Genomic DNA, 18,294 nt, shown 5'->3' on the forward strand with positions numbered 1-18,294 from the left:
AAAGTAATGGTTCAAGCGTCCGATCCACGCTTTCCAATGTGGGGCCGGCTTTGCAGGGTCAGCGGTCTCGCCGAAAAGGCGGTAGTGGGGAGACAATGGCGTGGCTGTGACCTGGGGGCGGGGCATTCTCACCCCTGTGTGGTCTGCCTGCTTCAGCTTGCTGGCCATCTGCACCCGCAGTGGACGGCATGCTCATGCCGTTGGCACACTGGGGCGCAGTGTTGGCGGCGCAGTGTCTCCGCTAGGGGTCCTGAACACCTTGTGTGAGTTTGCATGCAGCCAAGTGTCTGGCTGGCCTGAGGAGGCGCGATACACTGGGCCTTCTTCCCTGGGTGAGGTGGCTTTGTACTACTGGAAGCTGTGTGGCCAATGAGATGCTCCTCGTGTGGTCTTGCTCCCGGGTCATGGTGGTGCTCAGCCCTTGTGAGACTTGTAGGGCCTGCAGGGCTCCCTTTGTTATGGGTTGATGGTACGATGAGCACCTGAGACTACTTGAGGCCTGCTGGGCGTGACTGGCTCCCTGCGCTGCATAGGGAGGCATGGGCCACCTAGGACACTCCCCCTTTTCTTGTCTGCCACTTAAGGCCTGTTGTACTGCTGCGTGCCACTACGGCAGCTCCCATGGGGCTTTGGGACTCTTGCGTGACACGTCAGTCCCCAGCGCGCACTGCCGACTTGAGCATGCTCCCGTCGTCTCAGGGAAGCATGCCGGCGAGTGCTGGATGTGCCGGAAGCACCAGAAGCGCCGTTCCGGGCAGGACGAGAAGTCGTGGCTGGAGACACGGTGCTGCGTGGCCAGTGTACAGCATGGCCGTGGCGGGCAGCACCAGATGTGCTGAAGGCAAGGTGAGAGGCACAGCGGGGCGGCAGCGCAGGGCACAGGAATCACCCCCCAGGCCGCCGATAGCAGAGCACATGATGGAGAGGGTGATAAGCTGCCTCTGGGGTGATGGATTGTCACGGGTGGGCTCCGCATGCTCCGTAGCGAGTAGAGCTGGTGCACCGGGGTTCGACCGACCTCGTCGCCAATGTAGCGTGGCGGGGGCTGGGGTAACAGGGTCCAAACAGCGCTCGTTAATGACACACCACACAAGTGAGTTATAGTCTGGCGGGAAGACCCCGAGCAGTCCCGCACCGTTTATTTATCTCCTCGGGCCGAGCCCGCCCTGATGAGTGCATGCGGGATTCATTGTAGCTGAGAGCCCGGGTGGCTCTCTACGTCATGCACATCATATTTTTACAAAAGTACCTTCATATGACTGTGACCACCTTTTAGTGTTTGTGTTTGAAATTTTCAGTCAAAAGCACTCTTACATACTGACATTGATACTTGACTGTTTTTATTGTTGTTGCTGCTAGCAGACTGTTTATAATTGCAAAGAATGAGCACATCAGTAATGCCAGCCATCATCCTCGGTCAACTAGAAGAAACATTTACTGCGACCACACGCACAGGCGGTGCTTAATTTGCAAAGCAATAAGTGCCACTGCCCAAAGTTTTGCTCAGAATCCCATGGCCAGTACTACAAATTCCAGAGGTGCCGCATACCAAGGCTGCACAGTCTTGATTTCACCTCAAGCATCTTTGAGTAACCTCTAGAGACACTGGTCCCTTCATCTCATTTTTTAGGGTCCCTTTCAATCCTGTCTTCTCCCTCTGTCACTGTTTTTGCATCTTTCTCTTCCTAATTCTTTCTTCCTTTTGTGTTTTCCTCTCTTGCTCTCTGTAACAGTCTAATGAGGAAAAATAAATGGGCCCACCTGAAATGAGTACTGGTGAGCCTCACCTGCAACCACTGCCACAAATAAGACTACAAGAGTTCACTGTAATTAATGGTTAGCTGGAAGTTACCGCAAAATATCTCAGCCTTAAAATCGTGTGGCAATAATTTCTTCTGTGTATGACCTTTCAGTCAATCTAGATGAAACAGCATATGTGGAGTTAGTGAAAGCAATCTCAGAATATCTGCCAGGGGGGAGTGAGGCAGGAGGCAAGATGATTTGTGGGGGGCAGTGCCTGAAATGAGCTGCAGTCTTCATCACGCTTAGCGTTAACAATATCAATAACAGTGAGTGTGGTACTCTGTAAAACGGATTTCTAACCTAATAAAAAACTCAGGCCATTTTTATGTTGCACTAGCAGTCATTAAATGATTTAAAAAGCTGAACAAATAAGAAGGAAAGAATTGATATCTTTTATAGATCTGAAAAAAATTTCCCTGTTTAAGAGAGACATTTTTTTCTCTTATATGCAAAAGCTTAATACAGATTTCCACACAGGCTTGTTTTAGTTATTCGTTGCTTGTTTTTCGTATTTTAAAACATGTCCTTAAAATAATACATAACTGGAGTCATGGTAGGCACATAAATTATTTGGTAAAATTGGAGAACAACATTGAAGTACAAAGTAATTATGTATGTGAGATTCATTTGATATTTACGATTATACTGACAGCATTGTAAAGAAAGACAAGTATACCATTACAATACAATACAGCGAATGGATGTTTCAAAGTGGCCACTTACTTGGCCTTGCTTAGCATTTTCACAGGCAACCACATCATATTCATGGGCCAATTCCGGGGCGTTATCGTTGACATCAAGAACTCTGACACCAACCGGCACATGGGTGACCAGGCTCGGATTTTCTATAAGGAACAAAATCATTTTGTAAGTTATTTACATAGTAGTTACCTGTTTAAAATGCGAAAATGCATCATGATCATTGTGACTGTTACGTTCTGAAATAACGAAGTATCAGGCATTTTCCTCATGCATGGACACTGAAATGTTGCAATCAATGAAAGGTGTTTTAAGACACGGTTTGGCCCAGCCGCAGCTTGTGGTGCAGGTAAGAGCGGTAGGGCAGTGGGGCCGGGTGGGGCCCGCAGGGGGTGATTTTGACAGATGACAACAAGGGGAAATTGTTGGGAATCGTCTGTTGAAATCTTCCCCCACCCGGCCCACCACTCTTACCTGCAGAAGCCGCGTCTAGTTTGACAACTCTTGGATTTAAAATTCAAGATCCTACTAATGAGATTTAGGGACTACTCAGTGCTCTGTTACTTGTTTGCCTTCCGGTGTTATTCATGCACATTTGTAGGAGTGTCTTTTTACCAGTGGCGGCCGGCACAGTTGCGAGGTGGGAGAGGGGGGAAGTTGATAGTTGATGGAATAAGTATAATGAAATAAATGAATAATATCTATTCCGTCGTCTTTCGGCTTCCCCCCTGCCATGCCCTGCCTAACCAGGCTTACCTGTGCCGATCGCCGCAGCTTTTTACACTATCTCTCACTCAAGCAAATGACTAGATTGACAAACAGATTTTTTAAAGAAAACAACTACCCCTCAAATTTTCCATCTGACAATTAAAGTACATATACTGATTTTAAATGATTAATAAAATCTCAAATCAGACACGCTTAATTCTACAATAGAGTGAACAGGGGTGATTAGGCCTAATGTTAACTGGTCACAATTTCTGCTTATGGAAAGCTGGCTCACTAAGGTTACTGATATGCTGCTGATATACTGTGTAGGAATTTGAAATATTAGTTGAGGGGGTGAAAACAGATCTCAGATATTAATATTAATCCTTGTGAGGGTGTATCACTTTAGCCACTAGATAAACCTGTGCTAAATGTCTACAAGCTTGGTATAAAGCAGCCAGGATTAATATACAGGCAATGTATTAAGTATTTATACAGCACTCAAACATTAATAAAAATGAAAACACAAAACAAGAAAAATCCCAAACCACTTTAGAAAAATAGAGAATGTTTTAACAAATAAAATGGCATCAAAATAAAAAATATCCCAATAAAAAAAATGGAGACATGAATGTAAATGTTTTATTAAAAATAGAGCTAAAAGCACAAAGCACCAACTGATGTCACCTGGTTGCGCTAGACGAGGTCAAAGACAAACGTTAAAGTTGACCACGATGGATTGCCAGTTGAATGCAGGAACAAGGTTCATCCCGGTGGAAAGTTTACATTCGGAATTTGAAATTTAAGGGTCAGTCGGCTGGCTCCCTGGAAGTCAGATCTCCTTCAGTGGGGCAAACCAGCAAACTGGGACTGACCGGCGATCCGACATTTGAAGCTATGACAGTGATCATCATGTAGTTACACAACTTAGCCAACATGTGTTTTCGCGGCTTCATCATCAGCAGCTTCTACATGGCTAAGTTTTGTATTTAGTGAAATATCCAATAATTGATAAAAGACACTCCCCCAATACAACAACTGGACTTAGTCACCTTATTCTATAGCATAGGAAATATGTTGGGACTATGATGTGTAATTACTTAACTTGGCAGGTTACTTCATCTTTATGAAAGCATCAATGTTGGCATAGTATACAAACACAACTGAAGTTGGATTGATGTGATTGATTTGATGTAGTTATTTTTTTCAATATTTTTTATGGATTGTCACATGTTCTGATGAAAGATGGTTTAAATATGTCAATGAATAATCTTTTTTTCAGATGAGTTGGTGTCTATTGATTAATAGTAGATTGATGGAGTATTTTGAAGTACTCCAATGCAATCTGCATCAAAACTACTAATGGAGAGTATTGATATTATCCAATGAATTCTGTAAAATAAGAATAGTAATAAATTAAGGATTTGTACAATATATGTATCAGACTGTTATAGATTTCTTTATGTGACTTTCTGGATGTTTTAAACATTCATTAAAATGCAATGTGTATGACAGTGTAGCAGTAATTCACCCACTACAGCAGATTATTCAGTGTAGCGGTCACTTTGAAAGTTTCAGTTCAAATGGGCCTTATTCACTGATAACAAAGTATGGGCATAGATGTCGATCTCTACCAGAATGTACCTTTCTGTTTTTTTGGTATACACTAGGCACAGGTTTCTAGGTGTGTTACTGGCAATGACATGTCAAAATGTATGAGGGTACCTATTTCTGCTGTGCTGAATTCTACATAGAATAGAAATCCACACAGAGGAAGGGGAGCATCCTTTTCAAATATATGGTTTCTCCTTGTATGTTCCACATGGAAACATTTTTACTGTGGATTAAGTTTTGCTGTACCCCTGGCACATCTGGGGATGAGCCATACCCCTACCCTTGCTGGAAGGGAAGTTGCAACTTAGGGGGTGATCCATTCCCCTACTCTTTCCAGGAGGGGAGGTCCTCCAAACTTTGGCTGGAGTAAAACTCAGACCATTTCTAAGTTGGAAAGTATTCAGAGGGTAGTTTAGGAATACCCACAGATCTAAATGTCTTTGGGCGTTTCCAAATTTCTAAGGCAAACCACACACTGGAACTCCCAATTCCCACCCTTGAGTGGGGTTTACTACTGCAGATGTCTTTGCAATACTGGCAGAAAATCTGCAGTAATGCATTTAGGTTCAACAGGAATCCCTATGTGAGTTCCTTGCAGAAATATAAGAGGTATTTTCCGGCTTCTTCCTACATTTACGACCAAAACTACTTTTGTGAATAGACATCAAAATCACTAGCCTCTTACATACATTTACCAAGCTGTTTAATAAACCGAATTCTTGGCCAAGTGCCTTCTCTAATAAATACCCATAGATTTCGTGAGAAAGGTGATCTGAATATATGGCTATCAATTAATAAACTTTATAGAGACATTTCTTTTGATTTACCTCCAATATTCTAGCATATAAAACAGGTGTTATCTAATGGCTGGGGAAAACGACACAGTTAAGCTTCTGTGAAGGAGCCTCTGAGAAGGGTGCTAGATGTGTTTGACGTTAGATTGTATGATAATTAGTTATTATAAGATGCAATTAAGTTTAATAGCAGATTCTTTCCCGCTGGGGAGGCTTTGAGAGATATGTATACACGTGTGTTCAAAAGAATGAGAATCTTTTACTTTAAATAGCCAACATTTAATAAATGTTGCTCTGCTGCAGAAAAAAAATACATCAAGTACACCAACAAGTGGGACAATGCATGTCCTACACTTTCCAAATTTGAAAAAATGGAACAAGGTTAGCGGCAAAACCCCTCTGTTACTTTTTTATCACGAAAAGTAAACAGTGGTGAATCAGGTTTCCCTATTTCTTTGTTAAAATATTAAACTCATAGAAAACTATTTATGAGAAATACCTGAGTTTGAAATCCAACACCACTATTATTGCCTAGAGGAAAATATCTTGCTGGTGCGTGTGGAATCGAGCAGAATCAGTTTGCTGCTTTCATTGCACAAGCAGCAAACATGGTGCAAATCAGTTTGTCCTGTTTTTTCCATGCAGAAAGGACAGGATTGCACCGTATTGCTTAAATACAGTGCATTACTGCCCTTTCACTTTGGTGTAGGGCACCCCAGCAAGGTGCCTTGCTGTGCTGCCCTATGCCAAATGCCATAATTGAGACACTAAGGGGCTTATTTATGAGAGGCTTGAGCCATCGGAGCATCACTTTTTTTGAGGCGCAGCAAAAGCCTCTCTGGTTCGGTTTGCACAGCCTCATAGATATAGAGTAAGACAAAGCATCACAAGTCGCTGCCTTGCCTTACTCCGGTGCAGGGGGACGTTGTGGTGGATTTTCCCACATGGCATCCATGGATTATGTTGCTGCCCCAGAGTAACTTAATCATGTAACCCTGGGGCAGCGCCAAAACCTTATGCCTCACCAGAGCAGGCACAAAGAGGCAAAATATTGTAATTTCCCTTGTTTTTTCCTCTTACATGTGTGCTGCACTTGCTCTACAACACACATAGAAAGCGTAAAACGCCTTTCTGAATTGTTTTTGTGCAGGAGGGTAACCCTTCCTCCACAAAAAAAGAATTCTGCCTGCAATGGAGGCACCCTTGCACCATGATGCACTCGTGCCTACATTGGCGCTAGGTAGCAAAGTGTGCGCCAACGCAGGGGGAAAGGACAGGAATGCACTGGATTTCATAAATACGGTTCATTCCTGCCCTTTCATATTGGCGTAGGGCAGCACATCAAGAAGACTTATGGGGCTGCCCTATGCCAAAACCTCATAAATGGAGCCCTTAGATTGCAAAAACATATTCTTAATGGAGCTCATTTAACTGATGTCCATTATTTTGAATTATCACCAGGTGTTTACCTGTTATAACGCTTGCAAGAATGTTAAGAGAGAAGTTTAATATGTAAGATTGATGTTCAAAAAACAGTCTGATAAATATTTTCAATACAGAAACCAGGCAAGTTAATCGACTTAGAAAAGACCAGCAGCACCATCTGTCAGACAGCAGTGCAATCAGTGGTTTGAGAATGGGAGGTAGGCTGGGTAAATCATATTTCATACAACTAGGAGGCATGAATGTGCTCAGATACCATCAAACTGACTCACATCTCTATTCTCTACACTGGCAACGCTTTGCAGTGAATTCAATTTGTGGATGGGGGGCATAAGTCATTCCTTAGATGGGTCAAAAAGCAGATCTTCTTTACTCTTTCGAAAGCACCTATTATAAAAACATATTGTGGAATTTCTCTTCTAGCTTGAAAGAGAGACAGAGAGAAAGAGAGTGAGAACCTGAGAGAGAGAAATATCAGAGAAATGAAGAAGAAACATAGGGAGGAATAGATACAGACATAGGGGCAGATTTACAAGAAAGTGACTGCAGAACGCAAGCCATTTGGCTGCACCGCACTGAGTCACTTTCAAAGCACAGGGATGCGACATATCTACAACAATATGTCGCATCTCTGTGCTTCCCCCTGCAATGGCGCACAAATTGCCGCCAGGAGCGGGCGCAGGCACCCTTGCACCATCATGCAAGGATGCCTGCATCGTGGGGAGATTGTTTTTGTTCAGGAAGGGTTTCCTTCCTGCACAATAACAATCTGAAATGCCGTTTTTCAACTTCTATGTGTGCTGAATTTGCACACATAGAAGTTGAAAAACATCATTGTTTTAATGATTGTTTGTGTGCAGGAAGGGACACCTTCCTGTACATAAACAATCATTAGACTGATTTCCTCTTTTCATGTATGCTGCAGAATGCATCACGCATTGAAAGAGGGGAAAAACGAGGACAAATGAATACATTTCTCCTCGTTGCACCTCCCTACGCCTCCCCTGGGGAGGCGTAGCATTCACACGCATTTCCAGATCTACGATTCCTCGTAAATCTGGAAATGTGTCCGGTTCTATGGGTGTTGCGCGGGAACAACCACAGTAACACCCATGGAACACCCCTTTCACGCAAGGTGCTGCTTGCAAAGGGGCCATTTTTCAAAGGACAGGAAAAGTCATGCAGTGTGACTTTTCCTTTCCTTGTAAATATGGAGCAGTAAAATGTGCCACCAGTATGTCACAAAATATGAGGCACCGGTAGCGCAAGGGGCTTGTAAATCTGCACCATAGAGAGGAAGAGAGAAAGAGATGTGTGGTTGGAGCAGTAAATGGAGAGAAAAAGTGAGAATACATATAGAGAGAAAGAAGTCAGGTGGGTTAGTGTAAGTTAAAGGCAAGCAAGCACGCAAATTCATAGGAAGAGCTGATTCCGAGCCGAGCCAGGAACCTTGTTTGTCTCTAAAAGCCAGAGCACATTCTGAGCCAATAAAATATTTAGCTTTCGAATATAAAACGGTTTATTTGTTGAATGCTTGTTTTACACAATAGTACATTAGATCACTGCATCGACATCTGTTAAAAGTGATAGTTTTCAAACATTATCTTTTTCCCATCTCCCAAAGCCCTTACAGCACTTCCATGAGTGAACCAAGGAATGTCAGTTAGTCATGTGCACTACATGTCCAATATTGTTACTGTATGTGAAGTACCATTATTGCCTATTAAACTGCAAGGTTTTCATAGCACACACCCTAAAATGATTGCCTTCAAGGTGCTCTTGGATTTGGCGCTCTATTAAAATTAGTAGAGTGGGTGAAGTGATTTGCTTAGGATCACACAATGTGGTGAAGTGGGGAAGGTTGGATTTGAACCCAGGTTTCTGGTAAAACATTGCAAAAGTTAACTACTGTCTGAATAACTCCCCTTGCTCCCTTTTCCCAGCAAATGACAATGCATGGAGATTTATTATTTGGTCACCGAATAGAGGACAATAAGTTCAATAAAAAGAAGTATCATGTTAAATTTATCTGACATATCTCTCTCTCTGTATATATATTCACTGAAAAAACCATAGGTTTCAGGGACATTATAGTTAGTTGGACACCACTTGTACAAAACCAGCTAACTATAACTCGCACACCCGCAATACACTGCTGATGACGTCACATATTACATCATTCATGACATGGTCAGTGACATCACTGATGACATCATCGAGTGAATGTGTGTTTCTATAAATTTTAAATATGTTTTATATATATGCCAAGGTGTATTGAAGAATGAGTGGGTGTATAAGTGTCTGGATGGAGGATTTAGTAGGTGTGTGAGTGACGGTATAAGTGAGTGGTTAAATGTGTCTTACTGAATGAATGGGTTAGTGACTAAACTGTGTGAATGCCTGTATCAGTCTGTCTGTTGTTATGTAAGCTGCTGCATGGGTTGGTCAGTAGCTACATGAGTGTCTATACGGGTTATCGATTGGTTGCCTGAGTATTTATATGGGTGCCTGAGTGTGTGTGTGGGTGGGTGGGAGGTGTGTGAATCTGTGCATAGATGTGTGAGTGGTTGATTCACTGGTGTATGGGTTCAAGAGTGCATGTGGAAACATCTGTATGGGTGGGTGAATATGTGTATGGGTGTGTTGGTGAGTGAATGGATGTCTCAGTGGTACATGTCAAAGTAACTACATATGTAAAAGGCAGTGTATGTGAGAGTTGGAGTATATAAATGACTATACGTGAGAGTCAGGGATTGTGAGAGTGGCTGTATAGATGTGTGTGTACTTGTATCAGTGATAGAGTAAGAGAGTAAGTATGCGTTAGTATCTGTATGAATAAGTGACGTGGTGTGCATATAACTGTATAGGTGAGTAAATGGAAGTGTGATTGGTTCTTTGCATGACTGACTAGGTGTGTGAGTAACTCTGGATGAGTGGTGGTGTGTGAGTGTCTGTATAGGTGTATGAGTGCATATGATAGTGATGTACTAATGAGTGACTGCATCTATGAGTGGCTGTATGGATGAATGAGTGGACGTGTGTGTAGACCTAGGAATCAGTGAGTGGGTATATAGTAACTTGTATTAGTGTGTCTATGGTTTCAAAAATGGTAGCCTGTATTTTAGAGTGGGTGTATCAAAGGTTATTTTAGGGTGTGAGGCGGTGTATCAGATTATCACATGGATGATGTCATCAGTGATGTCATTTGAGATGTCATCAGTGATGTCACTGACCATGTCATGAATGATGTAATATGTGACGTCATCAACAGTGCATTGCGGGGGCGTCAGTTACAGTTAGCTGAACTAACTCTAACGGTGGAATTTCTCTGGTTTTGTACGAGTGAAATGTCCAATTAACTATAACGTCCCTGAAACCTATGTTTTTTTCAGTGATTTTCTAAGGTTTTTTAAATGCTAAATTCTAATTATAACGTGCCTGAAACCTATGGATTTTTCAGTGAAATTTAAAGGTTTTTTAAATGCTAATTGTTAGACCTGGCACATTGGCGTGAGTCTCCCTTCCAATTTTTGCTGTGCTTCATGTATTTTTTGCTGGGGTTAGTTGCTCAGGGCACTGTGCCACTGCTGTCCAGTGCCACAGTGCAAGTGCTCCCTATTGTAAATTGAAGTATGATTTGTGATTCCATGATTGGTTGGTTTAGTTTACTTGTCAGACCCTAGTACAGTGCACCAGGTGTGCCCAGGGCTTGTAATCCAAATACTGCTGATGGGCTTGCAGCACTGGTTGTGCCACCCACAGATGCAGCCTGTAAACATGTGTCTAAGGTCTGCCAATGCAGAGCCTGTGTGCAGTCTGGCACTGTCATGCTGACTGGGCAAGTGCACCCACTTGCCAGTCCCTAAACCTTCCCTTTTCTTCATATCAGACACCTCTATGGTAGGCCGAAGGGCAGGGTGCATTGTAAGGATAAGGTAGGACATGCCCTGGTGTGTGTGGCATGTTCTAATAGTGAATTACAGCCATTTTCGTTTTTCACTATTGCAAGGCTACCTGTTCTCCATAGGCCAGAATGGGAAGTTTGCTTATTACATCTCATAATCCTAACTGACTCAGAGAACATGGTGGAAATTCGAATTTAGTATGCCTGAACTCAGGATGATAAAATACATCTTTTAGTGAAGTTGGTTTTAACATTCTGTGTTTGAAAATGCCAGTAGGCATTTTCTTGTCTAACCATTCAAACCTGCCTCTGCCAGGCTGTGTGTTTTCCTTTGTCTGGGGTTTGAGTGACAGGGCTGGGGAATTCCAGGAGACAGGGTGAGGTGCCCCAGTGGTGAATAGAGAGATCTGCATCCAGATGGGTGGGAGGAGTTGCACCTGGGACCTGAATAGGGCTGTGCCTGCCTTCCACAATGCTGGCTCCACCTCCTGGGGAGCGGCTGATGTCTCTGCCCTGCACAGTGAATGAAGAGAAGGAATCCTGTCAACAAAGTGCTCCAGAGCTGTACTTGCCTTCCACAATGCCAAACTATCCCTGAACCTGGGGGATTGGCCTGCAGTGGTTGCCTTACTGCCAAAGAGAGGAGAAAGGAACTTTGTGTGTACTTTTGCTCAACTTGTGAAGGATCTCCAAGGGCTTGGAAAAGAGCTTGCCTCCTGCTGAAGTCTCAAGAACAACAGACTTCATCCCCCAGCTCCCCAGAGTTCTTTGGAAGTGCCTGATGCTGTTGTTGGGCCTTCTGAGGGACTGCGTGTCGCAAGGAGCTGGAAGCGCGACTCAAGAAGGAGAAGCGTGCCGCCGTCGGAGCTGTTGTCGTCGCATCTCGTAAAGTGTGTCGCCGCTGCAGCATCGCATCGAGCTGAAGCTTCTCGCATCATCCAGGAAGTGTCTCGCAACGCCGAAGAAGCGTGTCACCATTGCAGCCATCGTAGCTGACGCATTGCACCGCATCAAGAGAAGAGTCTCGCATCGAGGAAGAAGCGTGTCGCCATCGCAGCCATCTTAGTTGTCGCATTGCACCACATCAAGAAAAGTGCCTTACAGCCACGGAGAAGCGTGTCGCCGTCGGAGCTGCTGTCGTCGCATCGCATAAAGGGGTGTCACCGCTGCAACATCACATCGAGCGGAAGCGTCTCGCAAACGTCGGAGAAGAGTGTCGCTGCCAAGGCTGCTGTGGTCACATCGCGTAAAGTGTGTCGCCGCTGCAGCTGAAGCATCGAGTCGAGTCTTCTCGCAACATCGGAGAAGCGTAACGCATCTGGAAGATCTTCACGTCTTTATTTCTTTGCCCCAAAAACTTCATCGCATCAACATCGTTGCAACACTTTCGTTGCCCTGCGTATCGCATCTAAAAGGTACATTGACTAAAAGTGTCGCATCTAAGAACTTAAGAGAACTAAGCAAAATTCTACCATCTAAAGTAACAGTATTGTGTGTTTTTGTCGTTTAATGGTCTTGTGGTAAATCTATATAAAGAATAATTATTTTTTATATAAAACCTGTGTGGTGTCCATCTGTAGTGTTAACAAAAATCCGATTGGCCGCACTCTGCTAGTCCTACCAGCGTGTTACCCCAAAGAATTGTGGTCCATGAAGTAGCGTCGGCGGGTACGCCTATGCCAAAAGTTTAAAATGAAAATAAGTGTCGCGTTAGCCATCCCTGGACACGTGTTTCGAGGTAGTTGCCTCTCGTCAGCAGGGAGTAGGTATGTGTGTAGGGTTGCTGCGTAGGCTGCCAAAACATATTCTCAGGTAAAGTACCACTCAAGGCGCGCAGGTGCGTAGCCATGGGCTCGTCAGCCCCACCGGCTCAAGGGAGCCTGAATGTAAACAAAAATCCGATTGGCCGCACTCTGCTAGTCCTACCAGCGTGTTACCCCAAAGAATTGTGGTCCATGAAGTAGCGTCGGCGGGTACGCCTATGCCAAAAGTTTTAAATGAAAATACCTACCCCTCTGCTGAGCAGAGTGCGGCCAATCGGATTTTTTTTTTCCATCTGTAGTGTTGTCACTTGATTACTGTATGTGTTCACAAATGCTTTACACACTGCCTCTGAGATAAGCCTGTCTGCTTGTGCCAAGCTACCAAGGGGGTGAGCAGGGGTTATTTTAGGAGTGTACCCCCTTACCCAGACTAGAGGAGAGGGTCCCTATTTGTCACAAGTGCATACCTGTGCCAACTAGAGACCCCCAAGTCTAACACTAATATTTATCTATAACATCCCTATTAAGTCCCCTTGAATCCTGAGGGTCCGTGGGAGCCAATTAGCCCACAAGGAACTTCCAGTAAGTGCCACAGAGCTGCATTGCAGAGTGGTGTAAAAAGGGCATGGCCTCAGACCACCTCTTTGCAACTCAGCCCTGTGGCGCATACTGGAGGTACCTGGTGGGCTAGTTGGCCCCCAGGAACCCCCAGTATTCAAGGGGAATTTATTCCCCAACTTACAACGCGCCAGGAGGTGCGTTTGCTGAGTGCTGCAGGGAGGGGACGGGACTCAGGCGCAATGCCGGCTATTTTATTTTTGTTGAGGGGAGCTGTGTGGCCCCCCTTTTTTTACAATATTTTGGGCCCTGAGGACCCCATCCCCCAGAGCCTGACCAATTTTTGTACTTTAAAAAAACAGGAAGGGGGCCACGTGGCCCTCCTCCTGAGGCCAATTTAGGCCCTGTGTGCCCCATCCCTCGGGGCATAGCCACAATTTAAAAAAAAATTATTTTGTATTATTTAAGGAGGGGGCTGCATGGCTCCCCTCCTGAGGCCTCTATTGGCCCCGGGGACCCCATCCCCTGGGGTCGGCCTTTCCTTTTTTAAATTTTATTTTTAATTAATATTACGGGGGAGGGGGCTCCCCTCCAGGGATACTTCTGGCCCTGGGGACCCCATCCCCCTGGGCCAGCCCTTTCCATTGGGGACCGTGAGGGGAGCCCCAATGCCCCCACAGTCCCAGCGGCTCCCTGCCTCCTGCGGGAGCCGGCATTGCTTTTCCCCATGTGAAGCTGCTGACATGCAGCTCCCCTTGTGGAAAAGCAATCTGGTTTGGATTTTGAAAGCGAACGCAGGTTTCCCTGCTCTCGCTTTCAAAATCCAAACCAGTGTTTACTATGAGAGGGTGGGAGCCGCACGGCTCCCGCCCTGCCATAGCAAACAGCAGTGTCCCAGGGGTGGGCACCCCGAGACACTGCAGAAGCCGGCCCTGGGGGGTGGCGGTCCCCAGGGCCATGTAGGGCACCAGGAAGAGGGCGGCGTTGCCCCCCTCCCTACTAGTGCAAAGCCCCAGGGAGGTGGTGGCCCCCGGGGCATGGCGCATTTAAATACAGCTAGCCTGTGAATGGGGAGGTGGTGGTCCCTGGGGCGTGTCGGGGGGCTCGAGCCACGTGAAGCTGCTGACATGCAGCTCCCCTTGTGGAAAAGCAATCTGGTTTGGATTTTGAAAGCGAAAGCTGGTTTCCCTGCTCTCGCTTTCAAAATCCAAACCAGTGTTTACTATGAGAGGGTGGGAGCCGCACGGCTCCCGCCCTGCCATAGCAAACAGCAGTGTCCCAGGGGTGGGCACCCCGAGACACTGCAGAAGCCGGCCCTGGGGGGTGGCGGTCCCCAGGGCCATGTAGGGCACCAGGAAGAGGGCGGCGTTGCCCCCCTCCCTACTAGTGCAAAGCCCCAGGGAGGTGGTGGCCCCCGGGGCATGGCGCATTTAAATACAGCTAGCCTGTGAATGGGGAGGTGGTGGTCCCTGGGGCGTGTCGGGGGGCTCGAGCCACGTGAAGCTGCTGACATGCAGCTCCCCTTGTGGAAAAGCAATCTGGTTTGGATTTTGAAAGCGAAAGCTGGTTTCCCTGCTCTCGCTTTCAAAATCCAAACCAGTGTTTACTATGAGAGGGCGGGAGCCGCATGGCTCCCGCCCTGCCATAGCAAACAGCAGTGTCCCAGGGGTGGGCACCCCGAGACACTGCAGAAGCCGGCCCTGGGGGGTGGCGGTCCCCAGGGCCATGTAGGGCACCAGGAAGAGGGTGGCGTTGCCCCCCTCCCTACTAGTGCAAAGCCCCAGGGAGGTGGTGGCCCCCGGGGCATGGCGCATTTAAATACAGCTAGCCTGTGAATGGGGAGGTGGTGGTCCCTGGGGCGTGTCGGGGGGCTCGAGCCCCCCAACATGATTTTTTTTAAAAAGAGAAAGCCCCAGGGAGGTGGCGGTCCCCAGGGATGCAGGGGGGGCTGCATTTAATGTGCAACGCCTCAGGGAGGTCGTGGTCCCTGGGGCGTGTGGGGGGACTCGAGCCCCCCCAAATCATTTTTTTTTTTAAAGTGAAAGCCCCGGGGAGGTGGTGGTTCCCGGGGGTATAGCAGAGGCTGAATTAGACAAATACTAACAGCTCTCTTTGTGGTAGTGTGGTTGAACAGTTAGGCTTATCAAGAGGGTGTGTTAAGCATTTATTGTATTCACTCAATCAAGGCTGATGGCACACGCTCAGAAACAGAACCCTACAAGTGAGATCCTCAGGACGCAAGAGTACCTCATCCTCCCACCAGCAATGCGCCAAGAGGCATGTTTGCGAAGTGGTGTAAAAAGGGGCATGCCCTCGGACCTCCTCTCAGCAATCCCACTGTGTGGGGCTTACTGGAGGTACCTGGTGGGCTAGTTGGCCCCTAAGGACCCATACGATTCTAGGGGACTTTATCCCCCAACCCAAAACCCCCTTTTTTTATATTTATAGGGGAGGGGGGCAGTGTGGCCCCCTCCCCACGCTTATTTCTGCCCTGGGGACCCCATACCCCGGGACCCGGCAAAGCCTTTTTTAATAGAAGGGGGGTTACGTGGCCTCATTTCCCTGGGCCACTTTTGGCCCCGGGGACCCTAACCTCCGGGCCCTGCCCTCCCTTTTTAAAAAATGTTTTTTACTTTTATGGGAGCAGGCCAAATGGCACCCTCCCAAGCCGCTTTTGGCCCCGGGGACCACATCCCCCGGGGCTTGGCCAATCCTTTTAATTTTGTTTATTTAGGAGAGGGGGCCTAGTGGACCCACTCCCAGGCCATTTGTGGTCCCAGAGACCCCATCTCCCAAGCCTGGCCTCACGGGGGGAGCCCCAATGCCCCCGCAGTCCCAGCCAGCTCCCCGCCTCCTACGGGAGCCGGCATTGCTTTTGGGCAAGGGAAGCTGCTAACATGCAGCTCCCCTTGTCCGGAAGCAATTCTGCTTCTGGGGGCCCTGGGGGCGTGGCGGTCCCCAAGGCCATGGAAGGCTCCAGGAGGGTGGCTGCATGGCCACCCTCCCAATGTGAAAATAGCCCCAAGAAGTAACGGACCCCCATATCTAAATAAAGTGTGCCCTGGGATGTAGTGGTCCCCAGGGCACTGTGGGGGGACTTGAGCCCCCCCACACAGAGTTTTTAATTGTAGCCCCGGGGAGGTGGTAGTCCCCGGGGCTGTGGGGGGGCCACCTGGCCCCCCGCATTCAAAGCATATAGCCTAGGGGAGATGGTGGTCCCCGGGGCTTGGGGGGGATTGCTCCCTAAAATATTAAATGCCCCAGGGAGGTGGCGGTCCCTGGGTCTTGGGGGGCCCGCGAGGACCCCGCTCCTAATTACCAATGACCCGGGCATATGGCAGTCCCCTGGGCTGTGTGGGGGGAGGAGGCACCTCACATACTTCAATAACAAAGCCCCGGGAAGGTGGTGGTCCCCGGGGCTGCAGGGGGGCACGTGCCCCCCGTGCACTATTATTAAAACCCCAGGGAGGTGGCGGTCCCTGGGGCTGCGGGGGCACCCGCAGCATAATAAGACATTTCCCCCTAGTCCTGCCCCACCTAGGGACTTAAAGAAACAAAGCTTAGGAGCCCGCGCTTCTTTTCTTCTTTTTTTTCGGCTGGACTCGCGCACCCAAAGCGAATTCCGCCGATTTGTTTTTTTTTAATGCTTTTTTGGGCCCTGAGGGTCCTTGTGGGACCCCCTGAGCAGGCCTAGGGGGTCAGGGTGTTTCTACCTTGCCACCTTTTCTTTTTTTCTATCTTTTTTTTAACCTTTTTCTTGTGACTCGTTTTTACCAAGTCACAAGATCGCTGCCAACACTTCCTGGTTTGGAGTGTTGGCAGACAATCAGAATGAAGCTTGTGATCGGGAGGGTTCGCGAACCTTCCTTGGCCCTCAGATATCGATATTTATATTTTTTGAATTTCTCAGCAACTACTGAACAGATTTACACCATTTAAAAAAAGGGTGCTTTCTGAACCAAGAGCTACCTTTTTGCCAAATTTGATGTAATTCCGTTCAGCAGTTCGGGCCGTAGCTGGGTCTAAAGGTACTAAGGAAATTAACATGGGGAAAAAGCGTTTTGGGACCCTCCCTTTTTTCTCGCCCCCACTTGACGAATCACCCCAAAACTTTGAAGACAGGAGCTGACCTGAATGAACAGTTAGTTTTGAAAATTTTGCGAAGATTTGTCTAAAACAGCGCCAAAGATATTGGCAAAATAAAAAACGCTTTTTGAATAGAAACTAGGTCGCAACTATAACTACCTACTGGCGATCGCTAGTAAGTAATTGTAAGACTTGGCCTTTTTGGCTAAAGATCCCTAAACTTTTTGCTTTCCCCCTAGCTTCCTGACATAGACCCTCAGAAGTTGTGCCGTGTGATCGGGGGCAACCAGGAGTAAACTAAGTCTCAAATGCGCTGGGTGCATGTTGAACTGCAGGCCATGGCGTTGGTGAGGAGCGCCTGGTCGTGGTGTGCACAGAGAGACGAGGTGAGGCTCAGATGCGCAGTGTGCGTGTCGTGCTTCAGCCCGGGCATTGGTGAAGAGCGCCTGGACCTTGTGTGATGTGGCGGGTGTGTGTCGGGGTGCAGCCTGGGCATTGGTGTAGAGCGCCTGGGCATCATGTGCACAAACGGAAGAAGTGAGTCACGGACGTGCCGGGTGCGTGTCGTGGTGCAGCCCGGGTGTTGGTGAAGAGCACCTGGGCCTCATAGACACCAAAAGAAGAAATGAGTCTCGGACGCGCTGGGTGCATGTCGCTGTGCATTGGTGAGGAGCTCCGGGAAGAAAAGGAGAGTCTCGAACTTGCAGTGTGCATGTGGAGAGGCAAGCAGAGCTTTGGTGAAGAGCGCCGGATCGTTGTGAGCACCAGAGAATAGGCGTGTCTCGGACGCGTGGTGTGCGTGTCGAAGTGCAACATGAGGCGCTGGTGAGGAGTGCTGGAGTAAGGGGGTGCACTGAATTGGAAGTAAAGTCTCCACAGTGCTGAGGACGGATCTCGGTGTGGAGTGAGATCACCGGAAGGA

General features: G+C 47.3%; 1 protein-coding gene across 1 annotated transcript in view; it reads right to left on the reverse strand.

The window, feature by feature from the left end:
• Nucleotides 1-18,294, reverse strand: part of CDH18 (cadherin 18) — a 2,052,455-nt gene that overhangs the window by 410,606 nt on the left and 1,623,555 nt on the right. Inside the window, exon 11 of the mRNA XM_085606897.1 lies at nucleotides 2,527-2,648. Coding sequence (XP_085463023.1) covers nucleotides 2,527-2,648 — 122 coding nt within the window. The remainder of the gene's footprint in view (nucleotides 1-2,526; nucleotides 2,649-18,294) is intronic.

Source organism: Triturus cristatus, chromosome 5_2 (genome assembly GCF_964204655.1).
Source record: "Triturus cristatus chromosome 5_2, aTriCri1.1, whole genome shotgun sequence".
Taxonomy (NCBI): Eukaryota; Metazoa; Chordata; class Amphibia; order Caudata; family Salamandridae; genus Triturus; species Triturus cristatus.